This window comes from Oncorhynchus keta, chromosome 11 (genome assembly GCF_023373465.1).
Source record: "Oncorhynchus keta strain PuntledgeMale-10-30-2019 chromosome 11, Oket_V2, whole genome shotgun sequence".
NCBI classification, from domain to species: domain Eukaryota; kingdom Metazoa; phylum Chordata; class Actinopteri; order Salmoniformes; family Salmonidae; genus Oncorhynchus; species Oncorhynchus keta.
The window spans coordinates 31,191,423-31,217,370 of NC_068431.1; the positions used below are offsets into that span (position 1 = coordinate 31,191,423).

The window sequence follows — 25,948 nt, forward strand, 5'->3', positions numbered from 1 at the left end:
TCTGATTTACTATACATGGGTATATGAATACCAGCCTTCAAATAAAATGTGTATTGATTCAGAAGTAGGATTTTAGTTCAATGTCTTTGCACTGCTGGGGGCCTAGGCCCACTCAATTGTGTACATTACCGTGGTTGGAGTATCCCTCGATCATAGGACCTGATGTATAAGGCTCTAAATAATAATTCCAGGTAGCACAGCAAAATATTTAGGAGCTTATGTGAGAATTGGTTGCATGTCACAGCTAAAGCAAAAGCTTGGTCTAGGAAGAAATGGCAGCATGATATGGATAAAAAGGCTCTGCAGTGCAACCCATTTCACCTAAATATTTTGCAACAGGGACAGAATTGGTTCAATAAGGCATGCCCAAAATAGGAAATACTATTGAAAATAGATTTTTTTTAATATACAACTGTTTCAAACAATGCATGTTGTAAAAACAATAGCAAACACAAACCATCTTTTTAAACAGAGCAGTGAACAAATTAAAAGCAAATGTTGCACAGAACTGCAGTGTGCCCCTAACACTTATACTCAGACCAGCCTGGCACCCATCTAAAACTTCAGTGAAATTTTACTTTTAAAATGGTACGATCCCTACAAGCATGTATCCAAAAAAGAACTGGTTTTCTGATTGATACCAAGGCTTGAGCTACAGTTGGGTTTAAATAACGTTGGTTTTGAAAAGCAGTGCAGAGAATTGTTGAGCACTTTCAAATGCTAAACTTCTTATTCGAAGTACAATACAAGAGCTGGTCCCATGCTTTTAAAAGAGTTGTTACTGCAATGCTGATAAACAAAGGTTTCTGAATACTGGTCCTGGGTGATAAAGGATCAATAGTGGTACAATAGGGAATTTGAATGTGACAATCTGCAGTAAAATCAACTATGACAGAACAAAATGGGTTCAAGAGGAGAGTCTGGTAACCAATGTCCTTTTTGCAGCTGGTGAAGCTGGACACAGAAATTAATCTCATGTATTCTGGGAGGAGAAAATAAACATCTACTGGATAGGTTAAAACAAGTGCGGCTTCCACTTGATGGCCTCGCGGTCGATCAGTGCTTGTTGTTGGTTTCCTCTTGGGAAGAGCTTGAAATGCCGTTCTGATTTTGAGTGGACCCAGAGCCCAATCCATACAATCGCCCACAATACTTTGCGTCATCAATGTTGTCTTCAAAGAAAAGCTGCAAAAGAAGACAACTTGTTTCATGTAACTCCCAAGATGCCAGTCCTCATCGAGACTAGTTCTCAAACTTCCCTATCTTTTCTTTCCTGACCACTCTTCAAAAAAAGACTTGACGGGTGTAAGTACAACGTTAAATCTGTCCTTTCACCTATTAGTTGTCATGGAAGACAGACAATAGGTACCTCTTTCATCCTAAAGAAGGCCATCCCTGTGAGCAGCGAATCCGAACCGGCCTGGTGTTGTCTCCCGATCCTCTTTAGTTCCAGCTGGTCAGCCACCTCCTGGAGTCCTCCCTGAACAAACACATTTGACATTCAGTTAACTGGAGACATATGCTCTGCCTCAGAGGAAGTCAAAGGACATTTCATGTCAGTCACATTTTGGTGAAATAAAATATATTTTTAAAAAGGTAGACACCTCACTATAGGCCAGCATTGACTAACTGAGGTGGTTTGATGAGCCATGCTTGTGTGATGGAGTAACCTTGCCTGAGACTTAACTTTCATTAGGTAATCAAGCTAATGCTTCAAGCTCAGCAGGCTAACAAAGTTGAGACATTTGGCAGCCAACAGTCCATTCATTGGTTTTGCAAATACAATAACATAATAAGCAAGTTACCAGGAACGTCTCTTTACCTTCAAGTTTTTGCAGCTCTTCATCAGATATTTGACATCATAGATTGCAGGGAAGAAGAGATTGAGGATCTGGAAGAACTCATGTTCCTCCTCAGGTAGCCGAGTGTCTGTTAATAGCTTCACCAGGTAGCCAAAATCGTACCCGCTGCAAATGAGAAATACGACAAGGAGATTCATTACAACTTGATTTTGCAAATGACTACTAGGGCACTGTTGGGAGTGTTTATGACTAGGGCCCAGAGTTTATCCTGTTTACCAGAAAAAAATGCTAGGCCCACTGACATCGCAACACATCCCTACCTGTGAAAGGAGAGCCACTTGACATTTTCACACAGCACTAAACCGGATGTCATCAGGAGCTCAGCAAAGTAGAGTGTGTCAATCCCCTCTTCCTCGTGCTTTTTGAATTGGAGGCCGGAGTTCTGAAGTAAATCTATCGAGTCCTGGGAGTACATATCCTCTCTGTTTACAAAAGAACAGAATGGAACAAACATATATATATATATATATATATATATATATATATATATATATATATACCATTTATATATATATATATATATATATATATATATATATGCCATTTAGCAGACGCTTTTATCCAAAGCGACTTACAGTCATGTGTGCATACATTCTACGTATGGGTGGTCCCGGGGATCGAACCCACTACCCTGGCGTTACAAGCGCCATGCTCTACCAACTGAGCTACAGAAGGACCACAAACAGTGAAACAACAAACAAACTATTACTCAAGAGCCTTCTAATGAGGCATCAGATCCTACCCCAAAACATAAGCATAGCATAGCTTTAAAATCTCATTACTGGCTATACTGTTTTATAACAAGGATTAAGACCCACGTTAAATTAAATTTGAAATTGAACTGCCATGTCGTCGTTCCAGGGGGATAGTCTCCATCCTCGTTCATAAATGACAGTCCCAGTTGGATGATTTTCAGAAGGTCCACGTTGCACCTCAAGAGCTGGTACTGGTAGTCTACCGTACTGCGAAACTCGCCAATGGGTCGAACCACCACTCCGGGGAATTCTGTGTCCTGTTGGAACAAGGACATCATTAATGACAAAAAAAAGTTTACGCAATACATACCAAAACCTTCATAGATCTACTAAGAATCAATGAAAAAGTTAGCATAAGGCACATTTAGCATGATATATTACCATGGCAATGAAGTTGTAGCTTTGAATTATCTGTCGGATTTTCCTCATTTCCTCATCCACATTGCTTGCCCAGACCTCACAGATAATCTGACTAGTATCTGCCAGTGCAGCTGGCATTTTTGCAGGTTGAGGAAAGGACTGAAAACCCCGACAATTCTGCAGCACTTTCAGGGAACAGTCTGTTGAAAAAAATTCAAGAAGAGGTTGGATGTTATCTATGCCATTCAGCTAATCATCAATTAACTGCAAAATGATAGTTAAAGTTGTGTGCAGTAGCTAGAGTTAACACAAACTAATATATATATATATATATATATACACACACACACACAAAAGTATGTAGACACCCCTTCAAAATGTGTGGATTCAGCTATTTCAACCACACCCATTGCTGACAAGTGTATAAAAATCAAGCACACCGCCATGCAATCTCCATAGACAATCATTGGCAGAATGTCCGTACTGAAGAACTCAGTGACTTTCAACATGTCACTGTCATAGGATGCTACCTTTCCAACAAGTCAGTTTGTCAAATGTCTGCCCTGCTAGAGCTGCCCAGACAACTGTAAATGCTGTTATTGTGAAGATGAAATGTCTAGGAGCAACAACGGCTCAGCCGCAAAGTGGTAGGCAACACAAGCTCACAGAACAGGACCGCAGAGTGCTGAAGCATGTAAAAATCTGTCCTTGGTTGCAACTTCAGCACAAGAACTGTTCCTAGGGAACTTAATGAAATGGGTTTCCATGGCCAAGCAACCACACACAAGCCTAAGATCACCTTGCGCCAAGCATCGACTGGAGTTTTGTAAAGCTCACTGCCATTGGACTCTAGAGCAGTGGAAATGCCTTCTCTTGAGTGATGAATTACACTTCACAAATCTGGGTTTGGCAGATGCCAGGAGAACATTATGCATAGTGCCAACTGTAAAGTTTGGTGGTGGAGGAGGAATAATGGTCTGGTGCTGTTTCATGGTTCGGATTAGGCCCCTTAGTTCCAGTGAAGGGAAATCTTAACGCAACAGCATACAATGACATACTAGACGATTCTGTGCTTCCAACTGTGGCAACAGTTTGGGAAAGGCTCTTTTCTGTTTCAGCATGAAACACGTACAGAATTTGACTGGCCTGCAGAGCCCTAACCACAATCACATCATTCATCTTTGGGATGAATTGGAACTTCGACTACGAGCCTAGCCCCACATCAATGCCCTACCTCACTAATGGTCACTAATGGTCTTGCGGCTGAATAGAAGCAAGTCTACGCTGCAATGTTCCAACATCTAGTGGAAATGTGTTATAGCTGCAACGGGGGGGGACCAACTTCATATGAATGCCCATGATTTTGGAAGGAGATGTTCGACGAGCAGGTGTCCACATACTTTTGGTCATGTGGTGTACATGTCTGGGCGCCTAAATCAAAACCTGACTGGCCTGTATGATGCCAGCGAGATAAAAAGCAAACGAACTTGGCTGGATAAAACAATCCCGGTGTTGGTTTTCTGCAAATGAATTAGTTTATTGTATAAACACTGAACTAGCTAAGGTTACCTAGCAACAATTAAATGACGGACAACAAGCTATGCAGTAGCGAACTAGCATCCAAATGGCATGTAGCATTAGCTGCCGTAAACTAGCCCAGATACTGTGGAAACAATATTGTATGCCAATGCTAGCTAGCCACACTGGAAGTTAACTAAAATAAGATGTTCGCTACCTCGAATCACTCTTCTATTACACATAGTTAGCTACAACAGCACGTAGCCAAGCTACATTGGGATAGCTAGGTAGCTCAGTTTGCCAGCATTGGTGACGTCAAGATGGCTTGCTAGCTGGAAACCACCAGGCTAGCCAACTCACGTTGGGAATTGTTTTGACTTAAACATATTATTGTATTAGCTAGCTAATATTAAACGTGTAAAGCACAAATAACAATATCTACCTGATCTGTCGTATGATCTTGTTCCGTTGGGGCTACTGCTAGCCCTTGCTAACGTTGCTGCATAACGTTGGCTTCCTTACTCTATCGGAAGTCATAGAAATACATCTAGGCAGGCGCAGTAAAAAAAAATAAAAAAAACTCACCTTCACGTCTCACTTGATGCTCTGATCAGTAGCTAGAGTATGGACTGTGGAGCATACACTACCTCATTGTTATCCACCCGTTTCCCCCCCAGAGAAATACAAACTTAAATTGCTACATATCTATAGCGTGTAACTTCAATGATGTACATCAATGATGTCGCTCTTGCTGCTGGTGAGTCTCTGATCCACCTCTACGCAGAAGGACACCATTCTGTATACTTCTGGCCCTTCTTTGGACACTGTGTTAACAACCCTCCAGGCAAGCTTCAATGCCATACAACTCTCCTTCCGTGCCCTCCAATTGCTCTTAAATACAGGTAAAACTAAATGCATGCTCTTCAACCGATCGCTGCCTGCACCTGCCCGCCTGTCCAACATCACTACTATGGACGGCTCTGACTTAGAATACGTGGACAACTACAAATACCTAGGTGTCTGGTTAGACTGTAAACTCTCCTTCCAGACCCACATCAAACATCTCCAATCCAAAGTTAAATCTAGAATTGGCTTCCTATTTCGCAACAAAGCATCCTTCACTCATGCTGCCAAACATACCCTTGTAAAGCTGACCATCCTACCAATCCTCGACTTCGGCGATGTCATTTACAAAATAGCCTCCAATTCCCTACTCAACCAATTGGATGCAGTCTATTACAGTGCCATCCGTTTTGTCACCAAAGCTATTACCCACCATTGCGGGTATTACCCACCATTGCGACCTGTACGCTCTCGCTGGCTGGCCCTCGCTTTATACTCGTCGCCAAACCCAATGGCTCAATGTCATCTACAAGACCCTGCTAGGTAAAGTCCCCCCTTATCTCAGCTCGCTGGTCACCATAGTATCTCCCACCTGTAGCACGCGCTCCAGCAGATATATCTCTCTGGTCACCCCCAAAACCAATTCTTTCTTTGACCGCCTCTCCTTCCAGTTCTCTGCTGCCAATGACTGGAACGAACTACAAAAATCTCTGAAACTGGAAACACTTATCTCCCTCACTAGCTTTAAGCACCAACTGTCAGAGCAGCTCACAGATTACTGCACCTGTACATAGCCCACCTATAATTTAGCCCAAACAACTACCTCTTTCCCTACTGTATTTATTTTATGTATTTATTTATTTTGCTCCTTTGCACCCCATTATTTTTATTTCTACTTTGCACATTCTTCCACTGCAAATCTACCATTCCAGTGTTTTACTTGCTATATTGTATTTACTTTGCCACCATGGCCTTTTTTGCCTTTATCTCCCTTATCTCACCTCATTTGCTCACATCGTATATAGACTTGTTTCTACTGTATTATTGATTGTATGTTTGTTTTACTCCATGTGTAACTCTGTGTCGTTGTATGTGTCGAACTGCTTTGCTTTATCTTGGCCAGATCGCAATTGTAAATGAGAACTTGTTCTCAACTTGCCTACCTGGTTAAATAAAGGCGAAATAAATAAATTAAATAAAAACTTTATAGTTGCCAATGTAGTTGGTTTCATGTCATGACCCTATATATCAAGGTTTCAGCACAATAATTTCCTAATTATCCAGGAGTTAATTGGTTTGTAAAAGTTTTTACAAATGAAATGCTTTATAAATTGTGTCACATTTCCTCAAATCTTCAACTGGATGGACGTTGGTATGTCACAATAACCAATGCGAAGCTTTAATAGGATGTTGTTTAAGACATTATCTTTATTTGAAAAGCGTAAAATACCTGACGTAAAATAGCTCAAAAAGTCCAAGTGAAACCTGATACAGTTCCAAGACACAGATGACCACAATCACTTTTCCTACTAAGACACAATTACAATAGTTGTCATCATTCAAGTACTAATATTCTGGTTATACAATTACACCTGAAGATAAACAGGGAGGCATGTGTGCCAAAGCAATATCACATGCATTTGCAATACACTTCACCTGAAGTACTTATCCTAAAGGGGGTTATCCTGAAGTTCTGGTGTTATGAATAATGCATTGAATCATGGTAATTGTGAGACATGGAAAAGTCTATATTCAGAATTTCTCAATTAATGTCAGTACATACGCACAGTATTTGTATGAGAAACGCAGAAATCAATGTCATTCAAACATGTCAGCTCAAGACTCCTCAAATACTGTACATTGGTATATCTACTGTGCTGTACAACAACAGCACTACAATACTCCACGACGAGTTAACACCGTTTGTCAAAGGTAAATTTCTTCTGAGGCGTGGAACTTTAGATAGGCTTCGAAATAAATATAAAATAAAGCTGAGGAAGTATTTTTAAAACCGCAATGACATGTCAATGCTTTTTGTCAGGGTCCCTTGTTCGCACAGCTGGCAGAGAGATGTGGTCACTGTTGGTTAGAGTCAGCACTACTTTGAATGTGGGACACCTCTAACACAGGCATGAGGAGCTAGAAGGAATCCTGGATGTACGATGCACTGTTTGAAGTCTAATGAAGACAAGATACATACAGTACATAGATACAGTTGAAGTCGGAAGTTTACATACACTTAGGTTGGAGTCATTAAAACTCGTTTTTCAACCACATTTCTTGTTAACAAACTATAGTTTTGGTTAGGACATCTACTCTGTGCATGACACAAGTCATTTTTCCAACAATTGTTTACAGACAGATTATTTCACTTATAATTCACTGTATCACAATTCCAGTGGGTCAGAAGTTTACAAACAATAAAATTCCTGAAAATGATGTCATGGCTTTAGAAGCGTCTGATAGGCCAATTGACATAATTTGAGTCAATTGGAGGTGTACCTGTAGATATATTTCAAGGCCTACCTTCAAACTCAGTGCCTCTTTGCTTGACATCATTGGAAAATCAAATGAAATCAGCCAAGACCTCAGAAAACAAATTGTAGACCTCCACAAGTCTGTTTCATCCTTGGGAGCAATTTCCAAATGCCTGAAGGTACAACTTTCATCTGTACAAACAATAGTACGCAAGTATAAACACCATGGGACCACGCAGCTGTCATACCGCTCAGGAAGGAGACGCATTCTATCTCCTAGAGATGAATGTACTTTGGTGCGAAAAGTGCAAATCAATCCCAGAACAACAGCAAAGGACCTTGTGAAGATGCTGGAGGAAACAGGTACAAAAGTATCTGTCACGAAACCCGCTTCCTGAGTCTGTGTTTGCCTGTGTTTCTGTCCTGGAGTGTGTTTCCGGTGTCCTGGAACGCACCCTGTCTGGTTGCCGGGCGAATTAGCTTGTTGGGAGATCGATGTTCACCCGCACCTGTATCACATCAGTAATCTGCACACCTGCCCTGATCATCACCTCTCCCCTTCAAAAGTTCTGACCTGACATCCATTCCCTGCCGGATCGTTAGCCATGAACACCATTGACCCAGAACCCATACCCCATCCCTGTCTGCTCGTCACCAGTGTGTTGTTATCCATTGGATCTGCCTATCCACTCCCATCAACCCACCTCCGCTGCCTGCTCCTCCACCCAGAACCCATACCCCATCCCTGTCTGCTCGTCACCAGTGTGTTGTTATCCATTGGATCTGCCTATCCACTCCCATCAACCCACCTCCGCTGCCCGCTCCTCCACCCAGAACCCATACCCCATCCCTGTCTGCTCGTCACCAGTGTGTTGTTATCCATTGGATCTGCCTATCCACTCCCATCAACCCACCTCCGCTGCCCTCTCCTCCACCCAGAACCCATACCCCATCCCTGTCTGCTCGTCACCAGTGTGTTGTTATCCATTGGATCTGCCTATCCACTCCCATCAACCCACCTCCGCTGCCCGCTCCTCCACCCGGAACTATCTACCTCCACGTCCTCATTGATTAATAAATACTCATCATCTTTATACTCACCTTGTCCTGGTCTGCTTCTGGGTCCAATTCTGGTAAACCCTGACAGTATCTATATCCACAGTAAAACGAGTCCTATATCAACATAACCTGAAAAGCCGCTCAGCAAGGAAGAAGCCACTGCTCCAAAACCGCCATAAAAAAGCCAGACAACAGTTTGCAACTGCACATGGGGACAAAGATCGTAATTTTTGGAGAAATGTCCTCTGGTCTGATGAAACAAAAATAGAACTGTTTGGCCATAATGACCATCGTTATGTTTGGAGGAAACAGGGGGAGGCTTGCAAGCCGAAGAACACCATCCCAACAGTGAAGAACGGGGGTGGCAGCATCATGTTATGGGGGTGATTTGCATGGTATCGTGAGGCAAGAAAGTTATGTGGATATATTGAAGCAACACCTCAAGACAACAGTCAGGAAGTTAAAGCTTGGTCGCAAATGGGTCTTCCAAATGGACAATGACCCCAAGCATACTTACAAAGTTGTGGCAAAATGGCTTAAGGACAACAAAGTCAATATATTGGAGTGGGCATCACAAAGCCCTGACCTCAGTCCTATAGAAAATTTGTGTGCAGAACTGAAACATTGTGTGCGAGCAAGGAGACCTACAAACCTGACTCAGTTACACCAGCTCTGTCAGGAGGAATGGGCCAAAGTTCACCCAACTTATTGTGGGAAGCCTGTGGAAGGCTACCCAAAACGTTTGACCCAAGTTAAACAATTTTAAAGGCAATTCTGCCAAATGCTAATTGAGTGTATGTAAACGTCTGACCCACTGCGAATGTGATGAAAGAAATAAAAGCTGAAATAAATCATTCTCTCCTATTATTCTGACATTTCACATTCTTAAAATTAAGTGCTGATTCTAAGTGACCGAAAACATGGAATTCTTACTCGGATTAAATGTCAGGAATTGTGAAAAACAGAGTTTAAATGTATTTGGTTAAGGTGTGCGTAAAACCTCCGACTTCAACTGTACATAAACGATGCAACACATTTGTAAATCTGTCACACACACAAACACACAATGTTATGATTCAGCTTTCAGTAGGAATGAAGAGGATGTGATATGCAGCAACGTACTATAATTAATTCGATACAAACCTCCAAAAATACTCCCGTTATGAGTGGATTGAGGACATCTCCATTTTCATTTGACTGCAAAAAAACAAAATGTTTTGGTCTTATTAGTCAGTGAACTAGGAACCTTATACACCTATTAAAGGGATACTTAGGGATTTTGGCAATATAGCCCTTTATTTACTTCCCCAGAGTCAGCTGAACTCACTCACGGATACCATTTTTATGTCTCTGCATCCAGTATGAAGGAAGTTAGAGGTAGTTTTGCGAGCCAATGCTAACTAGTGTTTGCACAATGACTGAACATCTATGGTATCTACTAGCATGCTTGAAAAATAAAAGGAGAGCTCGGATGCAATAATTGTATGATTAACTTTTCGACAGACAAGCTGTCTTCATCAGTGTATAATGACAAACACTGCGGTTCACTAATTTATATACTTGGAAAGAACACACACAGGTGTCTGTAATCATGGCCAAGTGTTGCTTGATTTTATTGGTTGATTTACAGATATAAATAGAACATGTGAAAAAAATGACTAGCTTGCTAGCAGTTACCATAGACTTATATTCATTGCATTAACGCTAGTTAGAGATAGATCAAAAAGTGCTGGGGGGTAGTGGCGAGTCCAACTCAAGGTGTCATAAAAAAAAAAAATTGCACTCCCCTTCCCAAATGTACAAATATTTTTACATGACCCTCCCCCCTCATAGAATTATCTCAAAATAATGTTTATGGCCACAAAGAACTGTAGAGAACCTGTGTTTATAAACATGGATATCGAATTAGACACTTCAGCATGCAGTCAATGCCACGCAGGGCTATGGGCCAGAAGGATGAGGGTTCGTCAAACAACACAGACGAGCTCACTCTCCCTGCCTGTTTCATTACACTACAATCAGAGCCTGGTGCAGACAATGATCAGCTAGGGGGAAATCAGATTTTTTTATGCCATTTATAATTATACAGTGCCTTCAGAAAGTATTCAGACCCCTTGACTTTTTACACATTTTGTTACGTTACAGCCTTATTCTAAAATGTATTAAATATCATTTTTTTCCTCAGCAATCTACACACAATGCCCAAGAAATGTTTGTAAATGTATTAAACATTAAACACAGAACCTCCTTATTTACATAAGTATTCAGACCCTTTGCTATGTGACTCAAAATTGATCTCAGCTTCATCCTGTTTCCATTGATCATCCTTGAGATGTTTCTACAACTTGATTGGAGTCCACCTGTGGTAAATTAAATTGATTGGACATGATTTGGAAAGGCACAGACCTGTCAATATTAGGTCCCACAGTTGAGGGTGCATGTCAGAGCAAAAACCAAGAAATGAGGTCAAAGGAATTGGCCGTAGAACTCCGAGACAGGATTGTGTCGAGGCACAGATCTGGGGAAGGGTACAAAAAAATGTCTGCAGCATTGAAAGTCCCCAAGAACACAGGATCCTCCATCAATCTTAAATAGAAGAAGCTTGGAACAACCAAGTGTCTTCGTAGAGCTGGCCAACCGGCCAAACTGAGAAATCAAGGGAGAAGGGCCTTGGTCAGGGAGGTGACCAAGAACCCAATGGTCACTCTGACAGAGCTCTAAAGTTACTCTGTGGAGATGGGAGAACCTTTCAGAAGGACAACTATATCTGCAGCACTCCACCGCCAGGCCTTTATGGTAGAGTGGCCAGACAGAAGCCACTCCTCAGTAAGAGGGACATGACACCTGCTTGGAGTTTGCCAAAAGGCACCTAAAGACTCTTTGGCCTGAATGCCAAGCGTCATGTCTGGAGGAAACCTGGCACCATCCCTACGGTGAAGCATGGTGGTGACAGCATCATGCTGTGGGGATGTTTTTCTGCAGCAGGGACAGGGAGATTAGTCAGGATTGAGGCAAAGATGAATGGAGTAAAGTACAGAGAGATCCTTGATGAAAACCTGCTCTAGAGAGCTCAAGACCTCAGACTGGGGCAAAGGTTCACCTTCGAACAGAACAATGACCCTAAGAACCCAGCCAAGACAACGTAGGAGTGGCTTCGGGACAAGTCTCTGAATGTCCTTGAGTGGCCCAGCCAGAGACCGGACTTGAACCTAATCAAATATCTCTGGAGAGACCTGAAAATAGTTGTGCCGCGACGCTCCCCATCCAACCTGACAGAGCTTGAGAGGACCTGCAGAGAAGAATGGGAGAAACTCTCCAAATACAGGTGTGACAAGCTTGTAGCGTCATACCCAATAATTGCTGCCAAAGGTGCTTCAATAAAGTACTGAGTAAAGAGTCTGAATACTTCTGTAAATGTGATGAGTTTTTTTAATTAACAATAAATTAGCAAACATTTTGAAAAACCTGTTTTTGCTTTATCATTATGGAGTATTGTCTGTAGATTGATGAGGGGAAAAAACTAGGTAACAAAATGTGAAAAAAAGTCAACGGGTCTGAAAACTTTCCAAATGCACTGTATACAATATTTGAAACATATTTTCCACAAACAGGTTTCTGTACCAATGCACTACACAACCAATAAACAAAGCATACAGACTTTGGGCACTTCAAAATCATGGTTTGCGTTTTCAACACCAAAATAAAAAGACTGTCAATGTCAACAAAGAGAAAATACATCCCTCACTACCCAGCAGGCTTACCCAGTATTGAAGACATCTCAGAATGTCATTAAACCTTTTGGTGTTTTGTAACATATGTCTCTTTCCGTTCATCAACTGGCTGCTGCACAGTTTGGATTGATTCATTGATTGACTTATTTGTCAGTTAAAATAGTACATATATACAAAAATATTGTTTGGACAATAAAGTCTGGGACTTATTTCCATTGTGGTCCTTATTTCTTTTTACATAAATACATACAATACCAGTCAAAAGTTTGGACACACCTACTCATTCCAGGGTTTTTCTTTATTTTGACTATTTTCTACATTATAGAATAATAGTGAAGACATCAAAACTATGAAATAACACATATGGAATCATGTAATAACCAAAAAAGGTGTTAAACAAATCAAAATATATTTTATATTTGAGATTCTTCAAAGTAGACATATTTTGCCTTGATGACAGCATTGCACATTCTTGGCATTCTCTCAACCAGCTTCATGAGGTAGTCACCTGGAATGCATTTCATTTAATAGGTGTGCATTGTTAAAAGTGTGGAATTTCTTTCCTTCTTAATGCGTTTGAGCCAATCAGTTATGTTGTGACAAGGTAGGGTGGTATACAGGTGATATCCCTATTAAGTAAAATAAGCAAAGATAAATGACAGTCCATCATTACTTCAAGACATGAAGGTCAGTCAATTTGGAAAATCTCAAGAACTTTGAAAGTTTCTTCAAGTGCAGTCACAAAAACCATCAAGTGTTATGGTGAATCTGGCTTTCATGGGGACCGCCACAGGAAAGGAAGACCCAGAGTTACCTCTGCTGCAGAGGATAAGTACATTAGAGTTACCAGCCTGTCACGCCCTGGCCATAGAGAGGCTTTTTATTCTCTATTTTGGTTAGGCCAGGGTGTGACTAGGGTGGGTGTTCTATGTTACTTTTTCTATGTTTTGTATTTCTTTGTTTTTGGCCGGGTATGGTTCTCAATCAGGGACAGGTTTCTATTGTTGTCTCTGATTGAGAACCAAACGTAGGCAGTCTGTTTTCTGTTTTGTGTTGCTGCACCTTACAGGACTGTTTCGTTTGTCAGTTTGTTGTTTTTGTTCAGTATTCATCTTTATTAAAATTATTATGAATACGTACCACGCTGCACTTTGTCCTCTTCTCCCGACGACAAACGTTACACAGCCTCAGATTTCAGTCCAAATAAATGCTTCAAAGAGTTAAAGTAACAGACACATCTCAACATCAACTGTTCAGGGTAGACGGTGTGAATCAGGCCTTCATGGTCGAATTTCTGCAAAGAAACCACTACTAAAGGACACCAATAATAAGAAGAGACTTGCTAGGGCCAAGAAACACGAGCATGGACATTAGATCGGTGGAAATAAGTCTTTGGTCTGATGAGTTCAAATTTGACATTTTTGGTTCCAACCAGCTCCAGGCTGTGTAAGGGCTATTTGACCAAGAAGGAGAGTGATGGAGTGCTGCATCAGATGACCTGGCCTCCACAATCACCCAACCTCAACCCAATTGAGATGGTTTGGGATGAGTTGGACCGCAGAATGAATGAAAATAAGACTAAGTGCTCAGCATATGTGAGAACTCCTTCAAGACTGTTGGAAAGGTATTCCAGGTGAAGCTGGTTGAGAGAATGCCAATAGTGTGCAAAGCTGTCATCAAGGCAAAGGGTGGGTACTTTGAGATTCTTCAAACTTTTTTGTTGACTACATGATTCCATATGTGTTATTTCATATTTTTGATGTCTTCTCTATACTTCTACAATGTAGAAAATAGTTTTTTTTTAAATAAAGAAAAACCCTTGAATAAGTAGGTGTCTCCAAACATTTGACTGGTACAAACATTTGACTGGTACTGTCAATATATATATATATATATATATATATATATATATATATATATATATATATATATATATATATATAATATACTGTCAATATATAATAATATATATAATATATATACTGTCAATAATATATATATAAAGGAAGTGAAGTTATGGCCTAAACCCAGAGAGATAGAGATATGCTGGTGACATGCTACAACACCAACATGCATTTCTTTATGTGAGATGGCTACTGCATCTACTATACAGGTATAGACATACAGAGGTAGGGTTATTCATACATTTTCGATCCAAATATTTTATATAAGCATTATATTGTTAGATTATATGAATACTCTGGTAGGCCTGAAACAGCTGAGGCTGTAACTACGCTCTTAAACTCTTGATGGTTGCTAGTCAGTGCCCTGTTACCGTCATCCTGACAGTTCTAAACTTTGCAAGGCATGTCACTTGGCCCATCTCTTCGCATAGCCCACCAGTAAGAAATACCGTGGGAATAAATATCACTGAATGACGAAAATATTGGAACAAAGAAGGCTAATGCAATTGAAGGCATGTATCGAACTGTTGCTTACTGAAACTCCCAAAGTCATCTTATCATTGTGATACATATGAAACAATAGCTTCCTGTGTGTGGCACACTGGTCTCATAGACTAGACGTAACATAGTAAATGTAAATCTGTGATATCCAGATTAGTATGATATGCACAGCCAGAAGAGGACTGGCCTCCCCTCGGAGCCTGATTCCCTTCTAGGTTTCTTCCCAGGTTCCTGCCTTTCTAGGGAGTTGTCCCTAGCCACCATGCTTCTACATCTGCATTGCTTGCTGTTTTGGGTTTTAGGCTGGGTTTCTGTATTGCACTTTGTGACATCCATGGATGTAAACAGGGCTTTATAAATACATTTGATTGATGTTACATTTGGTATGGTTACATTAGAAAGAAGGTTACTTAAGGCAAAAACAAAAGTACTGTAACGGTTTTCTAGGTGTGAAGGAGAGTCGGACCAAAATGCAGCGTGTAGATTGCGATCCATGTTTAATGAACAACGTAAACACGAATAAACACAAACACTACAAAACAAAGAAACGAAAACCGAAACAGCCTATACTTGTGTCAACTAACACAGCGACAGGAACAAAGACACTAAGGACAATCACCCATGACAAACTCAAAGAATATGGCTGCCTAAATATGGTTCCCAATCAGAGACAACGATAAACACCTGCCTCTGATTGAGAACCACTCCAGACAGCCATAGACTTTGCTAGATACCCCACTAAGCTACAATCCCAATACCAACACCAAAACCCCAAGACAAAACACACCACAATACAAAAACCCCATGCCACACTCTGGCCTGACCCAATCCATGAAGATAAACACAAAATACTTCGACCAGGGCGTGACAAGTACGGTGGTGGTCAGGGTGGATGGGTGTGAGAATAATGTGAATGTCTTTTAACACAAAGGTTGCGAGTTCAAATCTCATCATGGACAACTTTAGCATTTTAGCTAATTAGCAACTTTTCAACTACATACTACTTTAAGCTACTTTGCAACTAATTAGCAGGTTACCTAACCCTTCCCTTAACCCTTTAACCCTAACTCCTAAACTTAATCCTAACCTTAACCGTAACCCTCAGTTTAGCTAACGTTAGTCAGCTAGCTAATGTTAGCCACCAAGCCACCTAGCTAGAATTTGTAACATATTGTACATTTAGCAAATTTGTAACATACAATACTCATTGTAATTCGTAATATATCATACAAAATGGGTGATGACATCCACAAATGAATACATACCATATCATACTAAATGGAGTGTGGAATTATCTGAGACCCCGTTGTGTGTGGTCAACTAGATGATCATTTCAGCATGATTTTGAGACAAAGCAGTGATACATTTATCAGTGTAAGATTTTTGTTTTCACTGAATCACCGTTTGGATATTGGTTAAGCTACAATTAGTCTGGGAAAATGTTAGCTAAATTGCTGTGAGTGCTGCTCATGGTCATCTTGTATAGTTGGCTCAATTATTAGAAAATGTTGCCATGTTATGTAGTTTAACAAGTGGATTATTTTGCTAGCAGTCGCTTAGTAGCCTAGGCCTACACCCGACCAAAAACCTGTGACTTCACTGACTTCTCATCCCTAATTGCTCCTGAAAATTGCTCTGAATAAGAGTATACTAAATTACTCAAATGTAAATGTAAAAATGTTGTCTGATAATTAATCAATGTGATTTTATTTCACTGAATTTCCATCTGTACAGGCTATTTTGAGGCGGTATAGCTCATCTATCTATTAGTTTGCTCATCTTGGGGTGGCAGGTAGCCTAATGGTTAGCGCGTTGGACTAGTAACCGAAAGGTTGCAAGATTGAATCCCCGAGCTGACAAGGTAAAAATCTGTCGTTCTGCCCCTGAACAAGGCAGTTAACCCACTGTTCCTACGCCGTCATTGAAAATAAGAATTTGTTCTTAAAGGATTTGCCTAGTTAAATAAAGGTAAAATAAAAAATGAATCTATCACTGATCAGAAACATTTTCTGTGACAAGTTGTGTGGGAAAGATATTATTTGTATTTCATTCTGTTATATTCTTACTATAGTATACACTGAGTATACCAAACATTAGGAACACCTTCCTAATATTGAGTTGTCATCCCCTCCTCCCCCTTTTGCCCTAAGAACAGCCTCATTCGTTGGGGCATGGGCTCTACAATGTGTCAAAAGCGTTCCACAGGGAGGCTGGCCCATGTTGACTCCAATGCTTCCCACAAGTTGGCTGGATGTCCTTTGGTTGGTGGACCATTCTTGATACACACAGGAAACTGTTGAGGGTGAAAAACCCAGCAGCGTTGCAGTTCTTGACACAAACCATTGCGCCTGGCACCTACTACTGTTCAAAGGCACTTAAATATTTTGTCTTTCCCATTCACCCTCTGAATGGCACACATACACAATCCACGTCTCAATTGTCTCAAGGCCCCCCCATCTACACGAACTGAAGTGGATTTAACAAGTGACATCAATAAGGACTCATAGCCTTCACCTGATCAGTCTATGTAATGGAAAGAGCAGGTGTTCTTAATGTTTTTATACTCAGTGTATATGTGTGTTGACAGTAATCGGGTAGGTTTGTCTTGTCTGTTTAATCAACAAAATAACAAATTATTGATTTCATTTGGATGGCGCAGCCATTTCTGCACAGACCCGTACTATAGGCCTAATTAAACTCAAAATACGCCTACCCACACCACAACTACCACTCGTCCCCGGCATGCCGGCATGAAAGGCATATGCATAAGAGGGTTATATAAACATCGCCCTATATGTTTTGTTTACAGGCAAAATACCTTAAATCCTATGCGAAAGCAGTTTTTGTGAAACTCAAAAGAGTTTATACATTTTCATAGTGAGGCAGTACAATTAAGTTTCATGATGAAAAGTTGTTGTGCATGACCATGAATACTAACATCTGAAGCTGAGTTCTGTGAATGTGGCTTCCAAGAGTGTAAGTTTAGTGACAGGTGAAATATACTTTGTGATATAGTTTGTATAGAATCACTACCTTACCCCTATTGTAGTTAAACAGGAGGTGAACTTCTTGGAAAGTAGCGATATCTCTTTACACAACACAATTCTTATTCTGTAAGAGGAGAACAAAATGTTGAGTTAGAGCACAATCGCACACTGGAATATGACAACAATGAGAGTATCAATACACACACGTTATGTCTGAAGGTTAGGGATGTGTGAACCAGAGCTATATCTATGACTAGTAATATAACACTCTGTAGATGGCTGATGGTGTGTAGGAACTTACTGCGAGAGGATTTTGGCCTGCTCCAAAGTGGTGACCTTCTGGTTGTTACAGAGCAGGATCATCTCAGCCACTCTGCTCTATGGATCTGGCTGTTAGCTCAGCCAGGCTTTTGATGGCTGACGAGTGGACATTCTGAGAGGAATCAATAACACTCACATCAGTAGTTACAACAGAAAGAAGCTCCATTCCAATAGTCACAATGTCAGATAATAATTTTGCATACCTCAACAGTATAGGTTTTTGCCACTTCCTATTCATTCCTTTCTTCTTCCTTTATGGGTTTGGTCATTTGGGCAATCTGGTCACATGCATTCTTACACACCTGATGAGTGTTTACAGAGAGAAAATAGGTTAGAGATTAGTGATCTACCATGCCGAAAAAGCAAAGTCGAGTAGTTCTCAGTCCTTTCAAAATGCAGTCCTGCCAAAACTCTCCAGAAGATGGCAACAAACACTGCTATATTATTGTACCGCTAGCATGAGGCCGTAAGATAACTGGCTTGAAATTCAACCAAAACAGAAATGTATTGTGCCAACCTTGCCAAGTTTGTCAGCTGTTGTGGGTATGTGTAGTCCATCAAGGGCCTCTGTTAATTCCCTCAGAAACTCAGCGCCATATTCATCTGAAAATAAATATGAATAAACAAAATGTATTGCTTTTGCTCATTGTATTTATCGCAAAAACATACTGCCATCTTTCCCTAAAACAAGATAACAATGCTGAGGTTTTCAGTTGAATTATCACCCACAGAAAAAAAGAATAATAGAACAAAAGTATTTTGTTTCTGTTGTGAGTACAGTGATGACCCATCATTCTGGGCAGGTAGGGCAGAGACCCACCTGTTTTGAGTCCTACCTGTTTAGCAAAAATATATACAGTACCAGTCAAAAGTTTGGGCACATCTACTCATTCAAGGGTTTTTCTTTATTTTTACTATTTTCTAAACTGTGAAGCATTTATTTGGGCTGCAATCTAATGAACTTGTCCTCTGCAGCAGAGGTACAGTGGGGCAAAAAATATTTAGTCAGCCACCAATTGTGCAAGTTCTCCCACTTAAAAAGATGAGACAGGCCTGTAATTTTCATCATAGGTACACTTCAACTATGACAGACAAAATTAGATAAAAAAATCCAGAAAATCACATTGTAGGATTTTTAATGAATTTATTGGCAAATTCTGGTGGAAAATAAGTATTTGGTCAATAACAAAAGTTTATCTCAATACTTTGTTATATACCCTTTGTTGGCAATGACAGAGGTCAAACGTTTTCTATAAGTCTTCACAAGGTTTTCACACACTGTTGCTGGTATTTTGGCCCATTCCTCCATGCAGATCTCCTTTAGAGCAGTGATGTTTTGGGGCTGTTGCTGGGCAACACATACTTTCAACTCCCTCCAAAGATTTTCTATGGGGTTGAGATCTGGAGACTGGCTAGGCCTCTCTAGGACCTTGAAATGCTTCTTACGAAGCCACTCCTTCGTTGCCCGGGCGGTGTGTTTGGGATCATTGTCATGCTGAAAGACCCAAGATTTTTTTTCTCATTTTGTCTGTCATAGTTGAAGTGTACCTATGATGAAAATTACAGGCCTCTCTCATATTTTTAAGTGGGAGAACTTGCACAATTGGTGGCTGACTAAATACTTTTTTGCCCCACTGTAACTCTGGATCTTCCTTAACTGTGGCGGTCCTCATGAAGGCCAGTTTCATCATAGTACTTGATGGTTTTTGCGACTGCAAGTTCTTGAAATGTTCCGGATTGACTGACCTTCCTGTCTTAAAGTAATGATGGACTGTCATTTCTCTTTGCTCATTTGAGCTGTTCTTTCCATAATATGGACTTAGTATTTTACTAAATAGGGCTATCTCCTGTATACAACCCCTACCTTGTCACAACACAACTGATTGGCTCAAATGCATTAAGAAGGAAATACATTTCACAAATTAACTTTTAACAATTAACTACTGTTTAATTGAAATGCATTCCAGGTGACTACTTCATGAAGTTGGTTGAGAGAATGCCAAGAGTGTGCAAAGCTGTCATCAAGGCAAAGGGTGGCTACTTTGAAGAATCTCAAATAAAACATATATTTTGATTTGTTTAACACTTTTTTGGTTACTACATTATTCCATATGTGTTATTTCATAGTTTTGATGTCTTCACTATTATTCTACAATGTAGAAAATAGTCAATATAAAGAAAAACCCTGAAATGTGTAGGTGTGTCAAAACTTTTGACTGGTACTGTATATTGCCTGTTTTGCATGCTATTTTGGCATTAATTCATGTTACTTATCAGTTTGCAAACAATGTAAACAACTATAATAATTGAGTTAATAAAGCCACATACTCTCTTTCTTGAGTAAGGCAGCTCCAAAAGCAGGTGTTTCAGACTAACTCAGTGCTTTCAGTGGTGGAGGGGCAGCCAGCGAAAGCACAGAGCGTAGGCATTGGTAATGTCCTCTAGTTGCACTGTGATTGGCTTAGTGTTCGGTCACTCATGGGGACACTGCAGAATCTACAGGGAGAGCTTGGCAGTTCAAGCCCCCTTGGGTGCTGCCATTGATATACAATAGAGGTTCCCGTCTAAGAAGGCTCAAGGTCATTGGCCACAGATAAAATGACTTCAAATCACATTATATCTACCATAGCTTTGATTGGACTGATCATGTCAACATCATACCTTCAAAATCTTAGCTAGCAAGCAAGCTAACTAGCTAGACAAGCAAGCTAGCTAGCTTGACAAGCAGTCAGCAGTCATCATGAATCATGTAGACAATCTACTGACAAATCCTTTTCAATTCATGTCATGTGAAGAGAAATTATAGGTAAAACGTATTGGTGCTCATCGGCCATAAACATTACACAACAAGTCGGAAATCGCAAATTTCAACAATGCAACGCAACAATGAGTAGTTTTGAAGAAATCAGTGGCTAACTGCAAGCTTTGCAAAGCAATCACTCTTTTGTTTCCCCTGCCTGCTATTTGGTGGAGAGAGTGTGTGGTCCAAGTCTGGGTTTAAGGATTTAAAACATCTGTCTGAAAGGGTCTCTTTTCCGAGCTTAAAATTATAAATATGCAACACCATGTCCCAGAAAAGGTTGAATACATTGGCTATACTCTCAATCCAGCATAATTTCTGCCGCGTTCAAAACAACTGGGAACGTGGAAATTTCAGACTCCCGAGTGTTCAAGACAACTGGGAACTTTGAAAAAAACAAGCTCTGACTGATAAAACTACATGTAGAATGGTCATCCTACTTGGAATTCCAAGTCGGGCAATCGGTCCTCTTTCTAAAGCTCCGACCTAAAGATCACTGGCGTCATGATTCGTTCTAGTTTTTTCCTCAGAGTTCCCAGTTGTCTTAAAAGTACCATAAATCCAGAGAATGCCAGACTTTGATGACAGTTTTCCCAGAAGGACAGCTCGCTTGCTGATGAATGTCTTTATCGAAATTACGCTTGCCTCTTATCAGCTCATCGTTCCCTTATGCCATAGTTTGTACATCTCAACTGTTATATTGCTTATATAGGTATATCTCATTAGTATCTTATTCAGAATTTTCGGCAATGTCGAAATTATGCAATTATGTTGTGGTCTGTAATCATGTTTGCCAGTGACAGTTTCTTCCCATTCAAATATATATTTATTTTCAACAAAAAGTTCAGTAATAGACCCATGTAATTCCAGTTGATATTGCGAGGGTCGTTTTGTTTGCGCAATGCGCAGTCTGTGCGTCGGTATTGTGGTAAGTGGATCCTCGTGATTGTATTTTCCTTCCTTTTTAGACCACATAGGCCTAATAAAATACATCAAATGTTAGGCTAACCGTGTTGCTCTCTCTCTCTCTCTGTGTGGTGACTTAAAGAAGAGTAGAGTTAAGGCCTGAACATCTTGCTGAATTTATCTAAACGAACATCTGAATTTCTGTCTGTGTCCATTTTGAAAGTGCAGAATGAAGGCTACCTCGTTTGCTTGCACTTGCTGATACTTAGAGCTAAGTGTTAATGATAGAAGAACAAACATTATGAATTTACTGAACATACATTTTATAATGTTTGTATGGTTCAAAAGTAAAAAACAAATTTGTTATTATTGAAGGAGAATGCGGTTCTTATTGAGTTACACAAATCCACAAAGAGTCAGTGGAAACCATATTTATTTAAGCAAGTCAGCCATATCAGCTATGGTTTTTAAAAAGGCAGTAAATGAGGTTGATGGAACTGTTTTCCTGCCAGACTAGGCTCCACTGAAAGCCAGGTGTAGCGATGGTACGGATTCACTCTATGGTGCTGAAAGGAAAGCTCTGCTGTTGTGACAGCTTTATGTAGGCTCTAACAGTTTGTGGGCACTGTTTGTCACTGTTATAGTGCTGTTTAATATATTGTTTAATGTGGTGTAGTGGCTTTGTTGGCACGCATCTAAAAAAGAATTGGCTGCCCCAGCAAGATTTACATGCTAAAATTGTCACTGTTTGAGTACTAAAAAACTGTAAATGTAACATTGTGATAGTAGACTTTATGTGACTGTTCTGTGACGGTAGGCTACCTTTCTTTTCTTCCACCTCCTCATCGTCAAACTCTACCAGAGAGAAGGGTTCCTGGATGAGCTTCAGGTCCTCTTTAAGCTGGGCCAGCTCCTCTCCAGACAGAGTGGTTAGAACAGACTTCACCTACACCACACAACATACAACTGATTCAGTCATAGATAAGATCTACTAAAACGGGTAGGCAACTAGATTCAGTGTACAATTGGTACACTGAAAATTGACTACAACTAGGCCCAAAAAGAGATTGTATTTAAAAATAACAATTTTATACCTTGAGACACAATGAGACATGCTCACATATGTATATTTTTACTTTATTTGTGGGAATACTTGGGAACAGATTTCCTAAATTAAACTCATTTTTAGCTGAATAATTGGTGATTTTAGTATTTTTTTTATCACCCCCCCCAAAGAAAATCACTTGCTAGCCTGTTGCTAGCCCCTGTACTAAAAGAAGCCAGGAGGATTTTAAAGTGCCATGGACCTGTTTTTATATTTCAAGAGGTTGCAATGGCTGTAGGTTCTCCATTTACAAGTGAGCAAAAATACAGCTAACATGATGTTGTATTAATTTCAACGGAAGGCTGTGTGCTGTGTGCAATCAATAATGTTTTGAGAGGCTGTTTACTTGTTTCTTTGTACGCGGTACAAAATGTGGAACTTGCTCAGTATTACCTTTGATTCACTCTCCCTGGAGAGAATCTCCAGAGCTTCCAAGTGGGCTATGCCCTGGAATTCATCAAAAAGCATTCCGTAATGGGCCTTCTATTCCGTGGAAACCTCTCTGGCTGTTTGGTGCTCCTCACGCTCCTTGGCCTCCCGTAAGACCTTCAGCCAAAGCAAAAACCTTATTCGATCTTGGTCAGAAAGCTTTCAAATGCAAATAAAGTGTAAGCACAACACTGGAGGTGGCTTCTCTAACATTCATTCACCTGAGAAAGAGTGTTAGTCTTGATCATCAGACCCTTTGTTTTCTTGAAAGTTGGATCTCCCACTGCTATGACATCCATGGTCTTCTTGCCTATGAACTCCAAGGCATCCAACCCCCCTGTTAGGACTGTTTTCCCCTGGAATATAGATATTTAAGTCAGTAACCAAGTCACTTTTGCCCATAAACAACATATTATGAGGGTAATCGTCAAAAAAGCAGAGAAGCATTGTTTCTTACAGTGCTTTGAACAACACTGCTGAGGGATGAGAACATTCCCATGGCTGATGCTCCATCTCCTTCCCCTTTATCAGTTTCCTTACTGGGTTCACCTAGAAGTAATATACATGTCAGACATCAACCTAATGTGCATAGTTGCAACAGTGAAGTACTCTACATCTCCACAACAAACGCATCATAAATATACTAAGGCTTATCACGGCTGATGCTATATCCAGAGTGATGACTCGTGTTGATAATGTTGATGACCAGCGTGTGCTATCATTACCTTCTTGTTTGTCCTCCTCTCTAATTGGTGCAGACATCTCTGTGGAGCTGGGGATTCCCAGTGAAGTCTCTGCCTTCTCAATAGCCTGTGTGATCCCTTGGCCTCAGAATGAAAAGAAAGGAATACATTAATTTTTAGATCTTTGAAAGTGTACCTATGCTGACTGAAAGAGCAGACATATTGTTTAACATGACACCATAATGATAATACAAACTGACTATTACTCAGACAGAAACAAACCAAAAACTCTGACATTAAAATATGTACATCCATTTTTTGGATTAGCTAACACAACATGCCATTGGAACACAGGAGTGATGGTTGCTGATAATGGGCCTCTGTGCACCTATGTAGATATTCCATAAAAAAATCAGCCGTTTCCAGCTACAATAGTCATTTACAACATTAACAATGTCTACACTGTATTTCTGATCAATTTTATATTATTTTAATGGACAAAAAAATTGAATTTCTTTCAAAAACAAGGACATTTTTAAGTGACCCCAAACTTTTGAACGGTAGTGTAAATGAGTTATATGTACCCACTAATTCTTGAAGAATACAACTTATAAATGCATCATGAGCTTAGTTGCACTGTCATCCCATCAGAACCAAAAATATTAACTTGTTTTACTCAAATGTTTATAAGCAAAGTAAATATTAACAAACACTATATAGCCTCAAAACATGGTTAAAACTATAATTTTGATATCATGGATGGTCGGTCCCTGCATCCATAGCTCTATCTATGAATTTGAGAGAAAAAAAATATCCAGACCCATCCCTCAGCTTTTTACCAAAACAGTGGCGGGAGCACGCTTTGTTATTGTTTCAACTGCTGATTGGTCTTTTAAGTTTAGAAGTTAAGCTTATTGAATCTTTCACCCACATCATGTCTTACCTTGGCTGGCTCTTCATCTACTTTGGGTTTCTCCTCCTGAGTCTCCTGGACTTCAACTGGAGGTTTTGGCTCTGGTCTTTTCCTGGTCTTCCTTTCCTTTCTGGTCGGGGTGACATCTGTGGAGTTATCTGTGGTGCTGTCTCCAGTTGGTATCTGTGGAGAGCTGTCTGGTGTCTGTTGAGCACTGTCTGTTAGTGTCACAGGCATGGGTTGCTGCAGTGGGGCCTCTGTCTCTGCGAACTCAGAACCCCCAGCAGGGTCACTGGGGGCTTTGCTTTCCGACATATTAACACATACCTGTTGTTATTTGATGAAAATAAAATAAGAACTTCATGTGCAATGTACAATGGCAACTAAAAACAGGTTTAAAAAGGACATTCTATCCAATCATTAAGCTGGAGGTAGAGATCTAGTGCCATACTGACAAGGCATTTTCTTTCAGATTTAGTCTACCTAGCTAGCTAGATTAGCTAAATGACAGATTAGGTACTGATACTCAGAAACTAAGATAACTGTTGTCTGAGCCAAACATGAGATGGCAAGGTAGGCAGTGTTACATAAAACACATTCAAGTGGAAGTAATTCTACACTCCCTGGAGGAATATTACTTGTATTATTTTTTTTTTAACATTTTCTGACAAGCGAGCATTTAGATGTGGTAATTTTCACATTCTCATAAAATCATAGAATGTTTGGTAATTACTATAGTAAGGCATTTGTGAAAATTCTATGGCAATATAGAGTGGGAAAGCAGCCGTGTGTTT

General features: G+C 40.2%; 1 protein-coding gene and 1 pseudogene across 3 annotated transcripts; both read right to left on the reverse strand.

The window, feature by feature from the left end:
* Nucleotides 1–379: 379 nt before the first annotated feature.
* cnot8 (CCR4-NOT transcription complex, subunit 8) lies at nucleotides 380–5,950 on the reverse strand. 3 transcript variants are annotated; one of them, XM_052456990.1, is made up of 7 exons: nucleotides 5,931–5,950; nucleotides 2,999–3,177; nucleotides 2,681–2,874; nucleotides 2,123–2,284; nucleotides 1,823–1,967; nucleotides 1,370–1,480; nucleotides 380–1,185 (listed from the first exon to the last, which is right to left on the reverse strand). In XM_052456990.1, exons 2-7 carry the CDS (start codon nucleotides 3,113–3,115, stop codon nucleotides 1,057–1,059), a joined length of 858 nt encoding a protein of 285 aa, XP_052312950.1. In that variant the 5' UTR covers nucleotides 3,116–3,177; nucleotides 5,931–5,950; the 3' UTR covers nucleotides 380–1,056. The 3 variants fall into 3 exon arrangements, with proteins under 3 accessions (XP_052312950.1, XP_035636125.1, XP_035636123.1); XM_035780232.2 differs by lacking the exon at nucleotides 5,931–5,950 and adding an exon at nucleotides 5,081–5,101; XM_035780230.2 differs by lacking the exon at nucleotides 5,931–5,950 and adding an exon at nucleotides 4,938–5,072.
* A 1,464-nt stretch (nucleotides 5,951–7,414) lies between these two features.
* Nucleotides 7,415–25,469, reverse strand: LOC118390700 (protein FAM114A2-like; annotated as a pseudogene).
* Nucleotides 25,470–25,948: the final 479 nt, after the last annotated feature.